A 25,121-nucleotide genomic window follows, 5' to 3' on the forward strand; every position below is an offset into this window, starting at 1 on the left:
GATCCAGATAAAAGCTCAGACTGTGTTCATCTACCTATTAGACTTTATCATCACATAATGAGCTGCTGCATCAAAGTAAATTAATCAGTCCTTACATTTTCAGAGTGAATTTAGTGACAGGCTCCATTTTAGAAAGCCAGAGATCCCAGCTCCTGTGCAAAGTTCTCCAGGCTATTTAACTTTGTGTAACATTGAAGCAACAGCTGATAAGGCAAATTGATATGAAAGTAATATAATTAATTCCAGTAAAAATAATGTAACAAATCCTCAGAGATTATTTAACTAAGCATGATACTGACAGTTGGCAAGAAGCATTGCTGACCAGGATAGAAGTAAACTTTTGTTTGGAAAGCATTTTAATGATCTGTTTTTTTAACAGGGAATAAATGTTCATGAGATCTACTGTGTCAATAACTTATAATTTCCTCCAAAAGTGTCCGCATCTGAGGCAGGAGCTGAGCAAGCTGCCCTGCTAATGAGCCCAAGCCCTGTTTTGAAAGAAAAGCAGTGACAGAAGGTCGATAAAACTCTGATGGATGGGATGGGAGGGGGCTGCATGAGCAACCAACCGTGGTCACTTCTCAAAGCAGAGGAGCACCTGGCCTCTAGGGCAATCTCATGCGTTGGCGTAAGCAAACAGCTGCCATCAAAGGGTCTCTGGTGTTCCAGGAGCCCATGGCCCAGGAGCTGCTCCACCATTTCTATACAGTGAGCACATCAGACAACACCAACATTTACACTCTCTGATGTTTGCAAGATATTAGAAGGAGAAAAATACCTAACTTGAGTAATGTAGCTCCTCCTGTGAAGGGAGTTCAGCTGTGAGGGGTGAGGTACAATGCAAGAAAGGTTTGGAAAGCAAGAACCCCACAGTCCCTCAGCTGTGTGGGAGCCCCACAGTCCTTCAGCTGCGTGCTGTGTGGCTGCACCTTTAGGGCTGAGAGCTCACTGGGGAAGGCCACTTGTGTGGTGGCACAAGCATGGGTTCTTCAGGGCACCTGGCCCCAGCTCCATCTGGGAGCTGCACTGGGGCATACCATACACGCACCAACAGCGTGCCACCCCCCTTTCCAGGTGCAACATCCAGCTGGCACACACAGACAAGCAGTGCAACAAAGACGCTTTTGGACACAGCCTATGAGAATCAGTATCACTTATCAACTTTTTCTTTCTTTACTTTTGGTTTACTTTGTGAAGACAGAATCAATAAGCTTGTAGAGAAAGAAAAATCAATGAGTAGATGTTCTTTTCCTTCTTTTTCTTCCCTGCTCAGTGAAACCTCCCATTGTTTAACAGTGGGAGTTGATGCCACATGAGGAAGAATTGCCCTGAGATGCTTTGGAGCCATGGTGGGAGATGGTCATACAGTTATACCAACTCTGCTTCCCTCAGAGTAGAAAAAAAAAATGGTATTATAGTTCAGGTTCAGAAGAACAAATATTTTCCATGGTGTTGTTACCCAAATTTCAGTTTTCAATACAATGTGTTGTTTGGGGCTTTTTTACACTAATTAATTTTGGAAAGGTTTATTTCTTTTACCTGTACAGTACTTTCAGAAGTAGCATTTTTTTCTGAGATAACATAAGGACTTTAAAAGGAGTGTATCAAACCAATAAGCACTCCAATCACTACTTGCAGTGTGATGAATTTTTTATACTGTAAATATTTTTGAAAGTCTTTTCTACATTTATATTACTTTCAGTAATAGTGGGGTTTTTTTGTGATAACCTACAAATCTGAACAGTCAATTAGGAAATTCATGCCCTCTGAAGTGATTTCTCTTTTAATTTATTTTTATTTCATGGATAATTTATATTACGGTTCTTAGTATATACAATAAATAAAAAGACAATATTGATAATGCATTTGTTTACTGCAGGGAAACATAATTATACTGCAAACAGTAGAGCTTTACCTGTAACAAAAAACAGACTAGCCAATGAACACACAATCACCACAAAGTCATCATAAATAAATGGTTAAAATAAACTCCCCTCATGTGCACGTATTATAATGTTTCCTCAGGCAGTTTGGACTGAAGAAGAGCGCCTGCTGGGACATTTTAAGAATAAAAGCAATTAACACAAATAACAGCTGACTATTTACATTCTCAAGACCTGATCTCTCTCTTTTTAAAAACAATGGAAAGACTCCCCATTATGTAACAACATGGGATGAAACCTTTAATTTTTCTGTCACCTTTCTACAGTGTTATGTGGGAGTGGTGTCACTTTACCAGCACTAGAGATGATAAAGTGAAAAATTACATGGGTAGGTTTTTCTTTGTGTTCACATTACCTCTTTTACAAGCTTTAAATATGATTTTGTGGATCAGGCCTAATGTTCTCATTAGTATTTCTGACTTTCTTTAATAAGCATGAGATACTAAGGCAAAATTATTGTAGAATGTTCTAAATTCATTTCACAATCACTCTATAATTCAGCAATATTGCAATATTGGTTTCTGGTAAGCTTTTTTTTTTTTTTTTTCCCAGAAATACTAGCTGAAATGTGCAACATGATTGTTCATATACATGCATGATGAAAAAAATATTGGAGGTCACGCGCAGAGGTGGGACAGATTTATTAAAACACTTTCTGTAATGTCTCATAAAACCTTAATATCTCCAAAATTAACTTCAATTGGAATAGCAATAAACATAATCGTATAGGTGGAAACTATCTGAATAGCCATAAATATACATTAATTATAAATACCAGTGTTTTGATTTGTGGTCAAAAGTGTTAAAAAGACTGGCAGTAGATCAAGTTTTGCTTAAAATTTCCTTGTCAGATCCGGAATGTTGAAGGAGAACATGATGGCAACATAAAAGAAATTTGAGAAATAAGGATATTTAGGGAATTTAGGAATGCAGTACTGAAAAGAGGTATTGAAGGAAATACAGTCTCATACCTTGGAGTAAGACTGATGTAGATCAAAAGTTGGAAGAGGGAGAAACCAGGAAAGCTATCACATCAGAGATGGTCAGGCTGATGGCAATTTTCTGCAGCTACATGCCGGCACTGGTTCCTGCCAGGCTGTCATCACCATCATTTTCTTAACTAATCAAAGGCTGCATCTGCCCAGATGTACAGAGGATGGGCATAGTGTCCAAAGACCTCGGAAAATGCAGTTCTCCTTGGCTATCTCAGCTTTTATCCTCTTTTATCCTATCCTGAAAGACATGGGTTTTGTCATTTTGGTTCCTATCAGCCTTTATCCTGTTAACTAACCCTGGTGAGAAAGAAGTCACGATGACCTCTATATACTTTGCACTTTACAGAAAGATAATAGCAACTCGTTTTGATCCTCAGAAACCATCAGTAACTCTAAAAATAAAAGTAAAAGCCAGTGCAAGAGAAGACAGACTTATTAATCTTATTTTGGTTATGTTTCTCCTAGATAATTTCCTTCTTATCCTTCATATTGGGATTTTGTCATTTCTGTATCACAAGCTCAAGTCTTGGCAGGTTTAGATGCCCTGCACCATAACAAGCAGGTACAGCTTGTTCACTGAATGAATGCAAATAAATTTCAAAACGAATATATATATATATATATGTACGTATATATACATATGCTAAAGTGAATAAATGAGTATTCAGCACTGTCAAAGGTTTGGAGGGAACAAGCAGGCAATCAGTGCGTTCAGGAGGCAGTGACACTTGTGCTCTGCATGACCCCCTCAAGGGCCTCCCACTGCCCCTTTGTGAGCTCATTTACAGGAAGGCTAAGCCATCCCCTAGGACTACACTGTTGTGTTCTCCATGTTAAATAGTCTGATCTTGCAATTGGCATAATGCCTTTAAATCTTCAAATATCCTATGAAATAGATGAGCAAGGTTGTATAGGTGGTGGTTATGCTGAATTCAGTGAAGCCACACAAAGTTCACAAAGTTAAGAAGCTACAGTTGAGCTGAGTGGCTGCTACCATTCGTTTCACACTACGTACAGCTCTCTTTCAGACTCCCACAACTCTGGTTAATGCCAGTGTACATCTCAGGGTATTTAGCCATCTGTCCATGCGTCCTCATTCTTTAAAGTGTCAGGCACCCAGCAGCTGTGGACAGCCATGCAGCTGATCCTGCAACAGAGCCACACCCAGGGCAGAGCCATATGAATGATACAGCAGTCTGCAGTATGAAAGTTCCTCAGTTTCTTGTTTCTTGTCAGTGAAGCCTGCTGTATATCTAAAGAGGTGTTTCTGCCTACTTTCCATCTATTTCCACAAGACATCAGCAGGATGCCCACCCCAGGGCAGTGACTTACCAGGTTTTGCTCCCTTGACATCTCCTGAGAAGTGCAGCTGGACAGCTGTGCCTGTATGTGATGCAGCTGCTATGTGATGAAGTCTGCAAAAAATCTATCTCTGTATGGATTTCTGAGCTATCCTAAGGAAGAGAAAGGCCATTCATAAAAAGGAACAGCAGTACTTTCAACTTTATGATCTTCTGAGAGGACATTTGGTTTTAAAACAGCTGTCAGGGCTTTTAACGCTGTGGTAGGAACAGGACTGAGCAACATTTACATCATCAACTAGATCCTGTAGTGCATCAAGCATGACATTGCTAGATGGGGGAAGTGATTGTCCTGGTCTACACTGTACGAGTGGGGACTCACCTTGAGTACTGCGTGCAGTTTTGGGCACCACAGTACAAAAAAGACATAAAGCTTTCAGAGAGTTTATAAAGGTGGTCTAGAAAGATGGTGAAGGACCTAAGGGGGAAGACATATAAGTAGCAGCTGAGGTCCCCTGGTTTGTTCTGCCCAGAGAAGAGAAGACTGAAAGCAGAACTCATGGTGGGCTACATCTTCTCACGAGGAGAGTGGAGCAGTGCTGGCCTCTTCTCCTCAGAGGTCACTGATAGAAACCAACAGAAGCAGTGACAATATCAGCCTGGATATCAGGAAAAGGCTCTTCTCCAGAGGGTGATTGGGCACTGGAACAGGCTGCCAGGGCAGTGGTCATGGCACCAGCCTGCCAGAGTTCAAGAAGAGTCTGGAAAAAGCTCTCAGACGTATAGTCTGGTTTTTTGGGTGGTCCTGTGTGGAGCCAGTAGTTGGACTGAATGATTCATGTGGGTTCCTTGCAATTTGGGATATTCTGTGATTGTGTGACTCTACATCCAGCTGACAGTGTACAGTATATGAGTATGTTTTATGCTTTTGTTTAAATGCACAGAAGCCATTAAGTAGTCTTCGTGCTACTAAACAGCCTCTATGCTCATCTACTCTTCGTTTCAAAGCAGGCTGCTTGAATTAGAGTGAATCTCTCTCGAAAGTGGCTACGGCAAAAGGGCAGGGATTTGCATCGCCTGAGCTGCCACTTTTGATGGTACCAGAGCTCATCAGAACGTGCTGCTGCTTGCTTCAGGGGCGCAGGCTGCGTACCCCAGCGTGGCACATCGTGCTACAGATCAGCTCCTGGAGTTGCTGTGAACAGCAGCATGAATATTAGCAGAATAATTTGCAGAGGCACTCTCAGTCCAAGAATGCCATCTTGTGGTGTGTGGTTGCTGAAGGAAAATTAAAACTCTGGATTTGCTTTCAGTGATGAAGATAGATTTTGTGTAACATCTATTGCACTAAAATAATAATAATAATAATAATAAAAGATTATTTTAAAATCTTTAAGAGAAAAAGTAAGGATGTTGAGTATTCCTGAAGCAATCAGAAAAGCTGCAGTTCACAAATAAATATTATCTAATAATAAATATTTTACAGCTGCACTGTTTTACGGTTACAGGGAGCTGTTTTATGTGTAAGAATTATAAATTTAATTTTATGGTTTATAAATTCAGATATAGAAGTTAGATTAATATTTTAGAGAGTGTCTTTGTAAAGAAATATGCTCACCCAAGAGACATTAACAAGTAAAGCAGATTTAATACAGGAGAACTGCTCTCCTTTTGAGTTACATGGTAAATTGCCCAGGTTTCTTTGAAGATATCAGTGGGCATTAAATATTTCGTTTACTCAACATTTTCCTCTAAACTAGTTGAATATATCTACATCCTAGTTAAATAATTTTGGAAAGGTGATTTAAATATATGTATGCACAAAAGTTGGTGTAATAAGAGAAAAAATTAATCATTATCTGGATTAGAGAGTTGTATCCAGTAGGATGCAGCATTGAATATGTCTGATACACTTGATTTTGCCATTGCCACACTTTTTCAAACGGCCTGCTTTGTAAGCAACCTGCCCTCCAGTTGCCTGATTGCTGGGCTTGGGAATCTGAGGCAATCAGATGCTCCCAACAGCAGGGCACATCTGGAGAATGCAAGTTCATTATGGAGAGCGATGAGCCCTGCTCCCTGCTCTGTCATCTGCTATCAAGGAGACTATTTCATCCAAAGATAAAAGCTAAGAGCATTGTTTTATGTTTTCCAAGGCCCTGCAGTGCGTGCAGCTCCTTCTTTATACTGTTATTGTATAACTTACTGTGAGCGCTCAGAATGCCAAATGCATTTCAGAACCCAATGAACATATGATGAAAGGGCTCCTTGGTCAGTATCAACAATAAATTGGGGACATACAATTCAGAAGGTATAAAACGTCATAATTAAAGACATTACATTGTTATCTAAATTTATAGCATTTTTTCCACAGATGCGGTGCAAAACATTATATTTGAAATCAAATAATACAATAAGTAAGTATCCAGTAATAATCAGCCATTAGCATCCACGTGAACTGAGTTTCTCTGTCAGGTTCATTGTCTTAAATGGTAAAACTTTAATATTTTATAATGTGTTATAGTTTGTTTTGGGTTAAATTTATAACACCAGCTGGCTAACTGTAAGAGAGTTCTGATGTAAGTTCATTTGTAAGGTTTTATATAACAGTTATTTGCTCTGAGTTAACTTTGCCTCTTATCTATTACTCTATTATTTATTTTGTTTATTAATACCTAGAGCTGATTCTAAGTTACACACACAGAAATTGAAAAAGAAGTTGAAAAATGCAAATAGATGAATTTTTAACAGTGAGCATTAATTTTGGCTTTCCATGATGAAATTCTTCATACCTGATTGTCAGAAACTCTTAACTTTGTACTGTTTAAATGAAAAAAAAAAATTGCACCTCTCTTAAAAAAAAAAAGAATCACAAATGTCTTGAAAGGGGGATGTAAGACCATTGTTGGAAACTATCAGCACACCTGAAAGCCTCAAGTCTGTGGTAACATGGACATAGAGCTCTGAAGAGCAAAGAGAAGGTTGCAATATTCCAGTCCTTTGCAGCAAGAAAGAAAAACAAGCCAGGATCTTTCCACCAAGTGTTAACATTTGGATTCGGGTAGAGAAAGGCACTCCTATACTAAAATAATCACGTCTCAGTACAGAAATCGCAGAGATCCTCTCAGCAGTTGTTGAACCTATAATCAGAGAGTAGTGGTTATGCCATAAACAGAACAGGAAAGCAACATCCAATTCTGGTGTTTGTTGCTCTAAGTTTTTCAGTTTTATTATTTTACCTTTTGTTCTGTGACTTTGCAACTTTTCGTATTATTCAATTTCTCATATGAAGTATGAGAGCAGAACCAGATATTTTCAGACACAGCAATAACAACTGTACATCCTTTCTTGTGACATATTTTGACATTTATATTACCATCTTTCTATTAGATCACTGTCACGTCAGATGTCACACCAAACTTCATAAAAAGGAAAATTGTACCTATATAGACTGACTGGACTTGAGTGGCTCGGGAGTGCATCTGCTCTGTAATATCCCTGAACATATCAGGTGCCAAAATCTAAAGTTCTGAAAAGAAGTTCTGACAGTAACGACAACAAGCATTCAGTCTAATCCAGCACCGATTGCCTTTATATCAAAATGCTTCAGTCCATGAAAGAAAAAAAAACAAAGAATACAAAATCCTAAAATAAGGCTATCAGGGTGTAGTTTGTATTTTATGTTGCCCGTGAAACCAGTGGCCCTTCTACCAGGTGCTACAAAGAGAAAAAAATGTGAGGAATTCCGCTATGGGTCTCACGTAATAATTCCTCAGTTGAATTTATAGGGAAATGAAGGCAGAATTCTGGTTTGTAGAAATGAAAAACAAACTGTAAATGTCAAAAGTTTCATCTATTACTAGAAAACAATTTATTTGGATTTTGCTCCTCTGGAAAAGTTCAAACATCTATGGAAATGTTTATAGATATGTGTGTCTTGGTTATCAATAACATATACCCATAGTATTTTAACTTTCAAGAAAGGGCTAAACTTTTCAGTGCTGAAGCCAACAAAAGTAATGCAAAGGCCATGCCTATCAACAGTTAGAGCTTTCCAAGTCTGGCACATTTTATTACTGAAAGTTGTATGTTGTTTGTTTTAACATCTGATTTTAGCATGCATTAGATCCTTGCGCTCCCTGGGAATCATTTTCATCAATCAAAGTAATGGGGATTTCTTGGGAATTTTTGTATGCACATGTTAACTATCTGCTGATCCATATGTTTGCTGCAGACACGTGCTGAAAATCACTTTAAAATTTCCTTTGATTAAAAAAAATCACAGCCATTGCTCAGAACTCCATTTACTCCAATACGTCAGTATTTACAGAGACTATGAACCATCATCGTGCCAACAGAGCAAAATAACTTTTAAACCATCTTTGAATTCCAGTGGATTTCAAACTGTGGCTTGAAAAGAATTTCTGTACAGGAATGCAGGTTTCAAAGAGCCAAATGCCATCATCTATCCAGCATACCTATAAGGGAACACATTTCAGTCTGTCTGTTGTATTGAAAACTGACCTTAGACATATTTGCATCCACACGTACCTGTGTAAGTAGATAACTTTGGTGGAAAGATGGAGATCATTTAAAGCAATGCCACAACAGTAGCCTTGTCATTATTACCCACAGGTGTGCTTGGTTATGAGAATTCTTTGTGACTCAAAAATACATCAATCCAGTGTAACAATACATATTCTTTGTACTTTGTTGCTATCCATTTTTATGACTCAGCTGCTGGATTCTTCTGTGTGAAAATTCTGAGCCATTCTCAGTTGCTGTGAGTCACTTCATGGAGAAAAGCAGCTAAGGCAGAGGGTGCTATTTTCCACCCTCCTTTTTGGGCCATTAGCGTGAGCAAGCTGACCAGTGCTCTAAGGCAAGTGATTTATTTCACAACAGTAATATCAGTTGTGTTCCCACAGAATCAACCAGCAGAAGAGACCTTGGTCTGCTCTTACTATTTCTGATGAAGTGAGCAGCTGGAAGATGAAGTGCTACAGTGTCTGTGAATCACAGAATCATAGAATCACAGAAACATAGAATGGCCTGGGTTGAAAAGGATCACAACGATCATCTAGTTTCAATGCTATGTGGAGGGTCGCCAACCACTAGACCAGGCTGCCCAGAAGCAAGGTGTGATTGCAGCACCATCCAGCAGCAAAACAAGTGCCACGTGTGGATCCCTCCTCAGAGCAACACCACTGCAGAACAGCCCGTGTTCTATTCATGACAGACAGGTGCCCACAACACACAGTGCTCAAATAGCAGAGCCTTTTACAAATGTTTGGGCATTGAATCAGTTGCATAGGAACCACTTCAGCAGTCTCCCAGATGTCTCCAGAAAAAGGTGGCAATGTGTTGTAATCCAACAAGATTGAACTCCACTGGTTTATCACTAAGTAACTCAAGTTCTGCATTCAGAACTTTGTACTATTTTTTTCAAAGGAAGGGAAATTAATCTTGAGGTTCCAATCAAATGATCTGTGACAGGAGGATGGTGGCTTGGTTTGCATCCAAATAACCCGTAGTTAAATCACGTAAATATTTCTAACAAACACTTTCAAAGATCTCGGAGAAGTACTGACTACCTGTCAAGAATAAGTAGAAATCCCTCCAGGCCTTGTTTTGGACAGGAGGCTGTGTTAACCACCTGTCTCTACATATGTCTGTAGAGACATGTGGGACCAGATCAGTATGACTTCCATGTTCTTTTAGATTTATTTTAACAGGCAATATGTTATGCTAAAACAAAGTGGTCCCTGTGGCATCATCCATCAAAGAGAATACCTGCAGCATAAAGAATAGGTCTTCATGGGGGAAAACACATGTTTCTTTTCAAAGTTGTCAATGTTTTTGAGTTTTTGCTAAAATAACATTTGGAGTTTTCTCTGGGTGAAAGTTGGGTGCAATTAGAAAGAGTGTGTTCATTAAAAGGATTAAAACAGGATTTGGACATGAAGTTTAATCAAGACTGTCATGGAAAGAAAATCAGAAATGGTTACATTGTTCTCATTTCTGGTACCAGATTTAAGAATCTTTTAGTTCTAGATTTCTTATCATACCTTATGAACAAAGAGACTTATTAAGGTTTTGGTGACATCTACACTAGGTTTGTAGAACATTTTGGGTCTCCTTTATCTGTGTCTTTCAGGGCACATTCTGTATCACATTGGTTATACAGTATCATGTTAGCATAAAAGGATTTACACCTCAGCCGGAGACAACTTGCCTCTACAGAGCACCCTAATGAACCCACGCTAACGAACCATTTTTTTATTACAATTATAATCAAGTGCACCATAAATGTTACTGTAGAATACATATGTTCTTAAAGGTTCAACCACTCTACTATTTTCAAAGATAAATCCAATACTGATAATATTATTCTAATATATATATATATAATATATATACATATAACATATATATATATTATATATATATAATACTGTCAAGTACTTTGTCATCCAAAGACTAAGAAATGCAATAAGGCTCATTATAAATATGCGGGGTAATAGTGCTAATGTGGATAACATTAGGCATATACAACAGTTGTTCAAATTAAATGTGTTAATTTTTAGCAGGTCAGACAGAGCATACTGAGCATGAATAAGTGCAGTTTCAACATACTAGTTTACTTCTGCTGTTTTCATTTTCCCAGCAGAAAAAAACTAAATCCTGCAAAAATTAAGATAATTACTTACTTGGGTAACTCTCCTTTGATTACAGAAATGTTGATGATAATTTCATCTCATAAAGATCGTTTATCTTTTTTTTTTGCCGACAAAAATATTTGTAAATTTGGAGTTTTAAATTTCATCCAGAACTTTTCAAAAGCTTTCGACCGTTTTTAATATGTGGCATTTCAGTTTTCCACTTTGAAACATTTTACTTCAGGAGCTACTTATACTTAGTTTTAACTCCGTACATCCAGGGAAAAGTAAATATTCTTCACATCAGATGATCTTCACAAAAGAAGAGGAGTGAAGTATTATTATACAAAAAGAAAGAAAAGTGATCCATCCAAAATAGTTTAATTAATTCCTGAGTTAAGATAGCAACTTGTAAAAAATCAACTTTCACATACTCACATATGTATATATTTCAAAATTCACATACATCTCACAGCAAAGAAAGCTGGAAGTCAGACCTACCATAAAATTCTTATGGGTGCTAGAAGTCTCACAAAATCCCCCAAAAATGTAAAGTGGCAAAAGTGTAAAGATATGAAGAAACAGTCAAATAATTGGGGGGGGGACACGACCCATTCTACAACTGAGCAGACATATCCAACTCATCAGATGCCAACTCTTGTGAATTTTCTTTTATAGGAATTCCAATTAAAATTAAAAGAAATAATTTTGAGCCTTTAGAAAAATCCAAATTTCAACTTAAAAAGTATCATTTCACTTTGAAAAAAAATCCTAGATTTTGTTGCTAAAAAAGGCGACTTTAAAGTCTTGCTTTCATAGAATTTCTCAGTGGAGAAATGAAAGAAAATCACAATTATTGCTTCTTTTTACTCTCATCATTTTTTGAATGTTTGTGATCATTCTTCTCATTCGTAACATTTTCACTCTTCTTAAATTGCCCTATAGGATTCTCACATTTCAATGGCTATATGGCTGCATTTGTTTTCTATTGCATCTTTCTTATAGAATAACAGAGTGGAAAGGTCAAGTTACTAGAGATTTAACAGGCAGAATAACATTTGTAATGAAGGATCTAGGTTCAAGTTAATAACTTGTGATTGGAGGAATGCAAGAGATGAGTTCTCAAATAACTGAAACTCCAAATCAGACATCTAAATCTAAGCTGCACACATTTCTTACTGTTCGGGGCCTTTTTCCTCTGATGTCAAACCTAAAACACCTTGACTGCAATTAAATCTTTTATTTCTTTTTTTTGTATAAAGTTGTAGTAGAAAAACATTTATTCGTGTTTAGCATTTACATTCTGAAGACTCAGTCTTACGATCTTGGAACTAATCATTACTAGACAGCAATCAAACAGTCTTCCCTGCCAGTTGATAAATGAAATCTGTCCTGTTGCCTGAAAAAAATCAACACGTAAGCTCCACACTGCATGAAACCTCCAGGAAGATGAGTATGGCAGAACTCATGCTGCTTTGTCTTTCCTGATCCTTCTTTCCTGAGCAAGAAAAGGACAGGAATAAAATGACTGGATGAGTAATATCATGAGAAGAAAACAGTTCTTTTACTTTTGCAAGTCCAAGTGTTTCTCACCCACTTATTACTAAAAATGTAGGTGTTTAGCATATATGGCTTTCTTTGGCAAATCTTACTTATATGGGCCTGAATTCTGCAGTCAGATTTCTCATGTAACCATACAGGAGAGGAGTAGGACAATGGGCATCTATACTAGCAGCATCAGAAACTTGCAAAAATTCTCAGGTTTATGCAAAAGTCTTGATAGGGTATGAAGTGCTTAAAATATTCTTTATGTGTATCTGTGTTTTAATGAACACTGCAGTGTAGAAGGAAGAAGAGGAAGAGCAGTGTCTGTCCTCATTCAAGAGTTTTGGGACATGGCTAGAGATTGCCTGAATCACTTCTCAGCTGTGTTAAACTTAGAGGCCTGTGCAGCATAAAAGGCACTTAGAATGAACAACCACTATGTGAACTGGATTACATTATACAAGTTTGTCTATACAGCTATGCATACACAGAAAAGCTGGATATACAGGTGGAGTTATCAGAACATTCCTTGTTATTAATTAGATACAGCTTCTTATTCCTAAACCAAGATGAACTGCCTTAATTCTTTGCTCCAAACTCAAATCAACTTCAGGGCTGCAAATAATTTCGAAAGGTTACATGGCATAGATTTTTTTTGTATACGTTCTCAAGATACCTGAAATTGCATGTTCCTTTGAGGTAGGAATCATTTCATACTATCTATTTCTCTAGAGTTGAGTCTCCAGATGCTTATGCAGGTACAAAAGAAAAGTTGTACTTTCTAAATTATGAAGCTAAAACCGTCATTTCAGCCCTTGAGTCTTGTTGCCACTTTAAAGCCTGTGTTAACAGTAGAAGAAGCCGTTTTAAAATACCCAACTTCAACATCAGCTTCCTCCCAGTTGTACTGTGTTGATTACACACACGCTAAACTGATGGATTTGCGACTCATTAGCCCCACAAATACCAATTAATGGAAAGTTTCTGTGCATTTTAGAAGAAGCTCTGACTAATGTATTTTGATACACTGGGCATGCAGAGATTAATCAGCATGGGAAAACAGCAGCTTAATGAGCAGGAACCAGGGAAAGTGAGAAGTAATTTCTACCTCAGATTTTGGGCACAGAGAAATAACAGCACTCTAGACAAAAAGTATTTGGTTTAAAAAAAAAAAAAAAAAAAGGGAAAAAAATTGAACGAAGAAGCAAAACAGAAATAAAAAACCCACCTCAATAAATGGTATCTCCTGTATTTCTGCAAGTGGGGTGATCTATCAGGCATGAAAGGTCTATCATAGCACAACGTGAAGCTAATTGGCTATACATTAAACGTGTAACATCACAGGGAACTGGACTGCTTTTATAGGTATATAACTGAATATAACTTGTATTGCAGAAATAATGACATTTGGGAAGTAAACAAGATTTTGAAATAAATAAATCCAGTTACTTCAGAAGAAGATTTAAATCTTTAGTGTGAGATAAAATGCCTTTTAGTTATTTTCTCCAAGACTCTGAAAAACTTGAGAGAGATGAAAACAATGTCAAAATCTGCACTGTATGTTTGATTTTGCTTTTCACTTGATGTCCCTAAAAATCTATGAAGTTAATTGCTTTCCTGAGGCCAGTTTCACTCTGGGAGTCCTCATAAGGCATGTAGAGAGACCTGTCCATTCTTGGTATGCAATATGCCTCTGGTACACAGTAGATCACATAAGAATAAAGTCAGAGAAAGACAGCAGCAAACATCCCTTGCCAGCTGAGCAGAAGGTCCTTCTGGGTCAGAACTCATGCCTCATTTTGAAGCAAAGTCACACAGATAAGCTTAAATCATCACGGTTAATTAATTTGCCTATAGTAATGAAAATTTTTCGCACTGCTGATGGAGTTATTCCACCTTAACTAAGCAGCTAAATCTCTGTCAGTGAAGGAGTTTCAATCCAGGTATCTTATTTCTCATGTTTGTTCCATGATCCATAGAGAGGATATTTGCAGAAATAAGTTAAAATTTGCCACCAGAAAAAAAAAAAACAAAAACAGAAAAACAACAACATTTGATTGCGCTGTAACCATGAAGACAGCAGTAAAGACAGTGGTGTTAGATGCAGCACAACCAGATTCACATTCCTTGGCAAACTCAGGCAAGGCACAGCACTGATCCAACCTGTCCATACACACAGTTACTGCCAGTCTAGAGGGCATTGATAGGTGCTTCCTTGATAGGCTGACTGAAAAACACATCTTGGGACACAAAACGCTCATTTACAGAACTAAAATTTCCCTTTTTAGTGGCAGTTTGGAGTTCAGCAAACTGATCTTTTTGATAAAATAAACTTCTAAATGGAAAAGTTGCTTAACAGTTATGCTATAGAGATCCATCCTTTTCCAGCTTATCTTCCCTGGAGAAAAAGTCAGGATTTTATACTGCCACATCCTAGGGTGTCCCATGATTTTCTAAATAGTTTTTCTAAATAGTTCACTTCCATAATTTATCCTTCAAAAATTATCAGCTCTATCTGCCGAAGGTCTGTTACCATTGGTATTTTCTGTATGATCCTTTGACATCATTAGTAGCAATCCATGCGGTGACTTCTGTTAAAGCTGAAGGACGCTGCAAACTATCACTGATTTCTGCATTGCATAAACTAAACCATTCCAATTAGTTATAAATTGCGTGAAAAGCAATTGACATTGAATATCATAATGTTTTCCATGCAAGTGTTGCATAATCCAAACAGAGATGTTAATCTAAAATGCATTGATTTACAAGTACAAACTGAACACAAATCTATCCTACTTAGTAGAATGCAGGAGCATTTACTGAATGATAAATATTCTGATTACCTTTACATTACTACATGTACTGTTTTTTGTTTGAGCTTTTAATTGTGGCATATTTTCTGGAAACGAGTATCTTTGCAGACTCATATTTGTCTGTAATATATAATATTTGTTTTAGAAGTACATAGAAGTTCAATCAAAATGCTACTTTAAAGCTTTGTATTTGACCTATATGTTCCTGCAGTTGTAAATCTCCTAGTGCTAGTTTTAAATAGTATGAGCATTTATTTCAGCAGACATGTTAGGGTGAACAGAGCATGGCCTAAATAAACTGTGTCTGATGTACCTTGTTGATCTTTGTTGTCACTGTAAGCTGGTGTTAATGGCAAAGCTATCCCACAAGAAAAATCATGTTATCATCATTCTCCTAAATCTTTGTAAAATATCTGTACTACGTGAATGCTCCCTCTGTCCGTCAGGATGAAGGACTCAAATCCCTTAAAGATCACTGTGCAAATTCAGTGTTATCATTTGCTTAATACTCCATGTCTTCACTTTTCCAAAATATGGGAACATCATCTTTTTTTTTTTTTTTTTTTTAATTTTCATTCTTTTTACTATTTTAAAATACATTTTTTTGGAACTGGAGTTAACAATTGTCACGGCTTTGCTTCAAGTTCTACCAATATGAAGTGTACTGATATAGAAATTTAAAACATTCATATTTCAACTAGCAGATCAGGAAATGGGAAGTATGGTTCCAAAAGGAACAAGCAGAGAGGGATTGGTAAAAAACACATTACAGCTGAATTTAAAACTCCTAAACTATATGAAGGAATTATTTCCTTTGGTAGCACTCACATGCTCTCCCAAGATGTACAATAGAATTTCTACTTATTTCAATCCCATAATAATATACCTGTGTAGGCTGTACAATGTCATCAGCTAAAAACAGCAATATACAGCAATATAGCAATTAATAGAAATTACCTAACATTTGCTTTATTAAGAATATTTCACATTATGCCTTGCATCTTCAGCAGAGAGAAGAGACTAGGCAGACTCAAGAGGTAATATGAACTTCAGACTGTCTCCAGAACTAATTTTAGAAAGACAGGTAGTAAAGCAGATCTGTGTAGTTCATTAACTACACCTAACTCTAGAACTGATTGAATACATCACTGTCAGCTTTAGTAACCTTGGACACAGAAGATACTGTCACACTAACTAAGATTAATGAAAATACTGAACGTTAAATGTGAAACAAACCAGAGTTTTCAAAACCAAAACTTTTTATTGCTGAGGTGTTAAAATTGTAATAGTTTATTTTTATGCAAATAGCTTCTAAGAAGCACGGAAGATTTGATGGACACTTTGAGCAATTGCAATAATAAGACAGCAGCATGAGCAGGATCTCTGGCACCACGGCATATGCAGCTGTGAGGAAATGCTACACTATTATCCACTGCTGCAATTGTCTTTGACCTTATTTGATTTTTATTCCTACTTTAAATTGAGAACTCTCCGTCCTCATTTTCCAGACAACTTCATATTTCTTGCATGGAAATTAGAACTTTAAAAATAAATTAATTAATTAATTAACCACTTGTTTCAATGTTGTCAAATTAAATTTTATTTGGCTGTTTTAAAGTGTTAAAACACGTTTCTAAACTCTGCACAATGACGAATGAGATGATCTTCACATTCAAGAAGGTGTTCTGGGTTGTACTGCGCAGTCACCAGTAGATGAATGGAGCTGATCCTTCCCCTCTACTTAGCTATAACAAGCCCACAGGTGTAATGCTGTATCCAGTTCTAACCTCCCCCACCATGTACCCAGTACAAGGAGACATGGGCAGTACTGTAAAGAGTCCAGCAAAGGGCCACAGCTGTGGGTAAGGGACTGGAGTACTTTCCCATGAAGAAAGGCTGAGGGAGCTGGGATGTTCTGCCAGGAAATGGCTCATGGGGAGTCTCATCAGTGCATATGAAATACCTGAAGGGAGAGTGCAAAGAGGATGGAGCCAGGCTCATTTCAGTGATGCCCAGTTCTGGGACAAGAGGCAACAGATACAAACTGGAGGACGGGAGGTTCCCTCTGAACATGAGGAAGAATTCCTGTGCTGTGTGGGTGGCAGTACACTGGCACAGACTGCCCAGAGATTGTGGATCTCCTCTTTGGAAACCTTCAGACCTGCGCATGGGCCTGGACACCCTGCCCTGGGGGTCCTTTCTTGGGCAGGGGTTGGGTGAGGTGAACCTTCTCTTGGCCATTCTGTGACCCTGTGACACTGCCATCATGTTCTAATTTTTCAGCAGTTCAATATGATCCTCCATTCGCCATACCTAAAGCTCTCAGGATCGACACAAAACACAGCTCAGTGTCCAAGAAACAGGGCTAATCTCATGCAGAGCAAAATGTAATGCCCAAAATAAACATATTCAAGAAAACAACACTTAAAATGTATATGTACTTTTCTTCCTCCAGTCAGTTGTTATAAAAAAAACATTACCTATTTACACTGCTGAAACCCCCATTCAGAGATTAACATTTCCATTAAAAGTTAGGATCATTTTCTAACTCAACCAACAATGCAACCAAAAAACATATTTTTTCACCAGGGAACACCTGCTGACAAATACTGTTTGCCAATATTTTCGGAAGAAATAAGCATTTGTAGGAAGACGTAAACAACCATGAAGCAAATTAGATTATCTGATAAAGTTGATCTGAAAAGCTCATCTTTAAGCTTCATCAGCATCCTAACTGCATCCAATACACTCACTCCATAATCATCACACAAAAGAAGTGCCGTGGAGTAACTTTAATTTCACTTTCTTCTGGAATGTGTACATTATGGACTATGCCATTTCATTTCTGCAAATACGGAAGTCACAGAAAAAGACGAAAATTTAGATTGCTAGTGAAATTCTTGTGCAATTCATCTGTAATTTCACCTTTTTTCTGCATAAATCCACTCATTACTGTAATGGTTGTTTTTTTTTGTTGGTGGTTTCTTTTGGCTGGGGGGGGCAAAGATAGCAGCTTTCACTGAGAAAAAAGAAAAAAAAGTAACAGAAGCAACAGAAAAAAATACCTACTTCTTAGCTCAGGTCTTAATTTTACTTTCTAAATGAACTGCTGCCAAAATGCATCATCTTCTCCTGGTTTGGACACACAGAATCTCTTTAAGTTCTGCCTGTGCAGGTATTTAAACATCAGATTTTACGGCTTCATGGAAGTCTACATGCCAGTCTGTGAACAAACTAATCCTGGGGCATCCACAGCATAAATAGAAAAGTCACACCAATTATGAAGTGAAGTATTAGTCTAAGAACAACTACTGCAAAATGAAAAAAAAAGTTCAGAAAAAAAAAGAGAGGCAGATACACACAGATCTGGACTAATATTTAAGAATTTTTTTCCAGAAAGTGGGAAAATGCTTTGCGCTCTCCCTGCCCATTTCAGATGTTTGTTTTCTACCTAAGCGCTACCTGTTGCTGTTTATTTCATCATATCCTTGTAGAGGCTTTACCTGTTCTTCACAGCAGAAACATCAGAACATAAAAATGAGGTCAGCTTATACAGATTGCAAAATGAACAAGCTGAGCCAATAGAAAAGCAGTCTGGCCAAAGTCTGTTTTTCAGTGGTGTGATCACACCTTTCGTTTTTAAATAAGTATCTATTATTCAATCCCTTCTGTCGATGTACTACTGGCAGAAAGTACAATGGGATGACCAGTGCAGCACTGGATTTTTAATTATATGGAAACAAACCATGAGAAAAGATCTTGAATAAACCTGAAGTACAGCTTGCATTTTCCTCCATTATGAAGAGAGATTCTAAAGAAAGAAAGTCAGGGCTCTCCAGCCTGCCCAGGTCTTGCTACTAGGCAGCACAGCCTTCTGCTGCGTGAGGCACTGTTCCCAGCTTTATATTGTCAGCAAACTTGCTGACTCATGGTAACTCTTAACCCTTCATCCGAATCACTGATGAAGATGCTGAGCAAGCCCAGACCCAGTACTGACACCTGTTGAACACTGGTTCTTACAGGCCTCCAACCAGACTGTGCCACAGATGACAACACTGCCAGTCAGACAATTCTCAATCCACCTCTCTGCTCATCTTCCTAAGCTTACGCACAAAGATGTTAGGGAAGGCACTGTCAAAAGCCATGCTGAAGTCAAGGCACACAGCACCCACTGCTGTCTCCTCATCTACCCAGCCAGCCATAGCATCACAGAAGGCTACCAGGCTGGTCAAGCATGATTTCCTCTTGGTGAATCCATACTGAATGTTCCTGATAACGTTGTTCTCTATCAGTTTCTTGGAGATGACATCCAGAACAAGCTGTTCCATCAACTTTCCAGGTACAGACATGAGGCTGACTGGCCTGTAGTTTCCAGACTCCTTGTGTCCTTTTTTGAAGACTGGACTGACATTGGCTTTTCTCTTGTTCTCAGGCATCTCTCCCATTCTCCATGACCTGTCAAAGACGATAGCGTGTGGTTTGGCAGTCATTTCTGCCGGCTCCTTTGAGATGGCTCACCTTCAAGCTCAATGTTATGGGAGGTAGATAAGCAACATTTGTCACTATGCTGGTCAGCTTGGCATATTCCTATCAGTCGCAATGGCATTTTGGACCCCATCCCCTTCCGTTTAAAGCACACCTCACTAGGTTGGACAGCCTGCTGCCCGAGATTGCCCTGCCACCCCTAGACAAGGGGATCCCATCCCCCCCTAACAGGTTATAATCCTTATAGAAAGTCCCATTGCCAAAACCCTTGAGCCAGCACCAGCCATGAAGCCAGGAATTGATGAACGTTATGTACCTATTCCAGGTTTCCCTCCTTCCTTACACTGTCAAAATTGAAGAGAAGAAAACTTGGGCACCAGTATTCTTCACTTGTGCTCCTGGGGCTCTATGGTCATTTTTGATCCTGCCCATATTCCGCCTTTCATTGTCAGTTCTGTCCACGTTAATTTTATTGTAAATGATTGTTATATAAAAATGTACACAAGGAAACTGAAAAATGTTAAGCACAGTGTGGACAGTAAATACTTCCTGCATTTGCACTTCACTTCTGTATGTATTACACACATAATTATTTTACCGTTAAAAGATAACGACCTTCACCAATGCAATCGCACAAAAGAGCTTTCATTTAACCCAGTCCCCTGTGAATATCCACGACATGACCTTCCTTTACCAGCCTACAGGGCAGAATAAGTGCATAATCTTTCAGCTCCAAACTTGAATATTTTTGTTGGTAACTGCTGCGTGCTCAGCGTTCACGATGTCACCAGCACAGCAAGCAGCTCTGGGTAATGGTCTGTTTATAATGCTGGAGAATGAACCTGGAGCAGAACCCTGTGAGCAGGAATTAACAGCTAAATAAACTGTGTGAAAAGGGAACGGGGTAACGTGCCTGCCACATAAGATAGAAAGCCAGAGAGTCGGGAGTTGATGCTCTACATATCAGCTCTTTGGTGAAAAATAAACATTCCCAAACTTGCAGCAAGACCTGAGAAATCTATTTGTAATGGATTACAAAAAGTAGAAGCAGAAAAGACTGTTTAACAGCAAGAAGTTTTAATAGCAGCATTTTAAAAAGAAAATATTAAATATTTTTGTGAATGTTGATGGTCTGTGTGTATTGCTCCCTCTAGTGTAAAAATACAAAAATCACAACAAACATTGCAAAATCCACTGCATTTGGTAACAAATACAAACTTTTTTTTTTCTTTTTTTTTTTCTTTTTTTTTTTAAAAAAAGAAAGTCATTACACCCCTTTTTTTCCTTAAATATTTATAACATGATTTCTCACATTTTAATACAAGAGAGGACAAATTAACTTTGTTTCAGCTTCTGATCCGGGATTCTCACTCTTTATTAGCTGGGGATGGTCACACCAGAATTGACAAGTGAATATGCAAATCCACACCCTGCTTTTACTGCTGTGATGCTCCATGAGAAAACAGTAGGATACTGCTCTAAGCAAACTTTATGATGTTGTTCCCTTCTTTTTCCTCCACTAGAATACTAATTTCTACTCTATGATTACTTCAGTTACTAATGGTCAAGAGCAAGGTCTGAAACATAGCAAAACACATCCTCAGATACATACGCATTTATCTGACTATTGAGATAGGCCATAAAATTAGGAAATAAAGCAATTTTGGGGATCAATCTTCCTTTACTAAGTAAGCATGCATCTCCTTAAAACACATCACTGACGAGCAACAAGTCTGAGAAATCATTTTACACAGGAAACCAACCTGAAGAACCACTGGATAATAGTTTACTTTGGCATAGTGTAGGAAAAGCTGTAGCCACTGCTGCAACCTGAGTTCTGGGACAGTTTCCACCACATGCACAGAAGAACAAAAAAAATCACAGCCTTCCATGCCCATTTACTCCATTCACAGAGTAGTTTGTATAGGTATTCTCTCAAAATCAATAAAAAGTTACCTTCTCCAAGAACTGACAGGAGATGCCTGCGTGTATAACTTATTAAGTGGAAATTTATACTTCGGAGGTATGAAAGTTCCACCCATATGAAATTATCATCTTCCCACTCTGAACTCCAATTTATTTTCCCCCAGAACACATCTTCTCTTCCTACCCATCATTATTCGGTTTCACACACACTGATTTGGTGGCCCACATCTGAAACATGACCTGGCACAGGCTATCTTTGAAGGTTCTCTTAATAAGCAACCCTAGAAGATCAAAAGAGATCTACTGTCTCAATATTGTGCAAGTTAAGCTCAATTCCCATCAAAAATAAGCATAGTGAAATGGCAGATCCTTAAAGTCATTACACAAAAGTACTAATTAAAGCAAATGAGCAAATTTTCATTTTATTTCTACCTGATGTGTCAATCGTTTCTGTCACAGCAGAACACCTGCCATCACTATTTCCCCTAAAGCAAAGTTTACTGTCAAGACTCGGAGAACTGTTTGCTTGATCGTTTGTGAAACTTATCCAACTTTGCAATTACTGTCGTCCATTACAGGCAATTGCTCTCAGCCAGTAGGGCATAACTGGAATACTTAGCACACGGAACGCTCAGTAAGGATGGCACTGCATGCTGCAGCAAGAAAACAAGGTTCTGGAACTAGCACCTCTTCAACAATTCACTCATGGATTAAGAGAATGGGCGCTACAGCAAAATTTCAGGGGCCAAATTCAGGACAAAATTAACAGTTGAGAAAGAAATTTTATTTCAAGCTTCTAAGGGGGTATTACAAACAATAGAGAATAAAAACATTAAAAACTATTTATAAAGTAACTGTCCCTTTAAAATAAAGACTCAAGCAGGTTTAACAATGAAGTATGCTATCCATGAAGTTTTAAAAAAAGGTTTAAAAAGTATTGGTTTTGCTGTATTTGCTAATCCTTTATAAAAAAAAGCTGGGCATAAATACTTCGTGCATTCATATGCATTATTTGGTGTTTCATATTATATAACTTGGTACAGTATTTAAGATATCACTGCAAAAGAGTTCAAACAGTGCATTTATAAATAATGGAGTCATTATAAATCACATTGCAAACATACCTTGCCATTTTCATTGTTACAAATTCTGTATTCTCAGTGAAGGTAGGAATAAAGTAGCTACAACAATCAATATCTTGACTTTATTATTTTTTTTTTTTAATATAAAAATGCAATTCTGGAAACCCCCCTCCTTCTTCCCCCTGCCCAAACATAATGCTTTACTTCTTAAAAATAAAAATAAAGTACTAATTCTATATACATCACATGTACCATACAAAAATGTATCCAAAGTTTCTATTGCTACCAAAGTGTTCTAAATTAAAAGTTACATAAATCCCCTCCGTGGAAACAGAAGATTACAAGTTACAAAAAAATCAAATTACACACAAACCATCAAGTTATTTTATACAATTTCCAATACATTTTTTCTCCCAAAGCAAGTTGTCTTCTCATGTGCCTGTATAAAAATGCATATCAATATATTTGTCAATTTTATTTTTCATTATAAAGCAAATTAATACATTTTCTACAATAAATAAAACACAGGGAGGCACATATATCAATAAAATAAAATCAATGGGAGATAAATGGGATATGGTTGTGAAAGAAATAATGTGCTTGCAGGCTTTAAGCCAGATTTGTTTAAAACAAAAACAATCTTAAGCTATTTTGGGCAACTATGGAGTGTTTTTGGTGATTTGCAAGTGATGTACATAGTAATTTTTTTTTTCCTTGATGCCTTTCTCACAAAGTACCCTCCAAAATAATGCAACTTCCTTTCTTAAAATACATATTTGTAATTGTAAATTTACATCAATCTTAAAATATGTGGTACTTTGTGCAAAGAGCAATGATTTACACAAACATTCAGAAGTCTTTTTCAGAAGCTACAGACCAAGGAAGAAATGATACAAGCAGCACCATATCGTATATGATTTAGGCAAACATATATTTGATGTAATTTTGATATTAGGCTTTACAATTCACTAAACACCTTAAGCTGGAAGATGGTGCTTAGGTAACTTAAACTTAGAAAGAAAGAAGAAAAAGCATGGAAACAAAAACCAACTCCCTCCCCAGCAAAATTATAAAAGAAATTAAAGAGCTATCTAAAATCAGAATAAGTTAAGTGTTGAATATACAGTTATGTACAATTATGCACACTATGAACAAGATGTTTTAATATGTTTAGTGGAAAATCCTCCAAACTATAATACGATAAAATCATTTGTCAATATGGCAATGGTGATTTAGAAGAATTGCTCAACAATTTCAAGTTTGCAGAATTGAGCCACTGAATCAACAATTAAGGGGTTGTATCTTCAATACATTCTTTCAGACAAAGAGGTTCTTAAGTAGAGTTCAAGTCTGTGGTACTTTTCATGCCTTGGTAGAATCTGTTAGTCAATATCACTGAAGTCACTGACTGGTTCTCCATGTACTCTACTCAGGTGGTTCATAGCACGATCAAAAGCAATCCTTACTGCTTTTCGAATGCTCGAGTTGCGACCTTCCATCATTTTTAACTTGTCTATGGTCTCATCTATCCCAAGGGGAACCATTTTGGATTTGGGAAGCCACTGCCTGTAAGAAAGGGCAAAATAAATAAGTTAAATATAAAATAACATCATAAAGTTTGTATAGAACTGTAAGGCCTGCTATATCATGTTTCCCATTTAGTGGGTCAGATTTGCCATCTTAAATACAGTAGTAACATTTCTTTTATGTTATTACTTATATTATGTATTTTTTAAAAAATACATAATATATCTTCCATGAAATGAAGAATACATTCTAATTCAACAGATAACGTATTATTTAGTGACAAGTATCAACTGACTGAAATTAGCATGACAATTCATGCAATTTAATTTAGAATCATACAATCACAGTATATCCCGAGCTGAAAGGGAACAACAAGGATCATGGAGTGCAGCTCCTGGCTCTACACAGGACCACCCAAAAATAAAACCTTAAGTCTGAAATTATTGTCCAAATGCTTCTTGAACTCTGACAGCCTGGGACCATGACCAATGCTCTGGGGAGCCTTTTCCAGTGCCCGATCACACTCTGGTGAAGAGCCTTTTCCTAATATCTAATCTGACCCTCCCCTGCTGCAGCTCCATGCTGTTCCCTCAGGTCCTGCTACTATCACCAGAAAGCAGAGATGAGCGCTGCCTTTTCGCTCTCCTCATGACGAAGCTGTAGGCCACCACGAGGCCTCCTCTCAGTCTCCTTTTCTTTGGGTTGAAAAAACCAAGGGATTGCAACTGCTCCTCAATACGTTCTGCCCTCTAGATCCTTCATCTTCACAGCTCTCCTTTGAATGCTCCCTAGCAGTTGTGACCTGCTTACATCATGGAGCCCGAACTTGCACAAAGAGCTCAAGG

At 37.7% G+C, this 25,121-nt stretch overlaps 1 protein-coding gene across 7 annotated transcripts in view; it reads right to left on the reverse strand.

Moving 5' to 3' along the window:
• Nucleotides 1-20,756: 20,756 nt before the first annotated feature.
• Nucleotides 20,757-25,121, reverse strand: part of BRD1 (bromodomain containing 1) — a 69,209-nt gene continuing 64,844 nt past the window's right edge. For all 7 annotated transcript variants that reach the window (XM_042872880.1, XM_042872881.1, XM_042872883.1 and 4 more), the window contains one exon: nt 20,757-24,315. In XM_042872880.1, coding sequence (XP_042728814.1) covers nt 24,132-24,315 — 184 coding nt within the window. In that variant the 3' untranslated portion in view covers nt 20,757-24,131. The remainder of the gene's footprint in view (nt 24,316-25,121) is intronic.

This window comes from Lagopus leucura, unplaced genomic scaffold (genome assembly GCF_019238085.1).
Source record: "Lagopus leucura isolate 7727_CA_CO unplaced genomic scaffold, USGS_WTPT01 Super-Scaffold_100008, whole genome shotgun sequence".
Taxonomy (NCBI): Eukaryota; Metazoa; Chordata; class Aves; order Galliformes; family Phasianidae; genus Lagopus; species Lagopus leucura.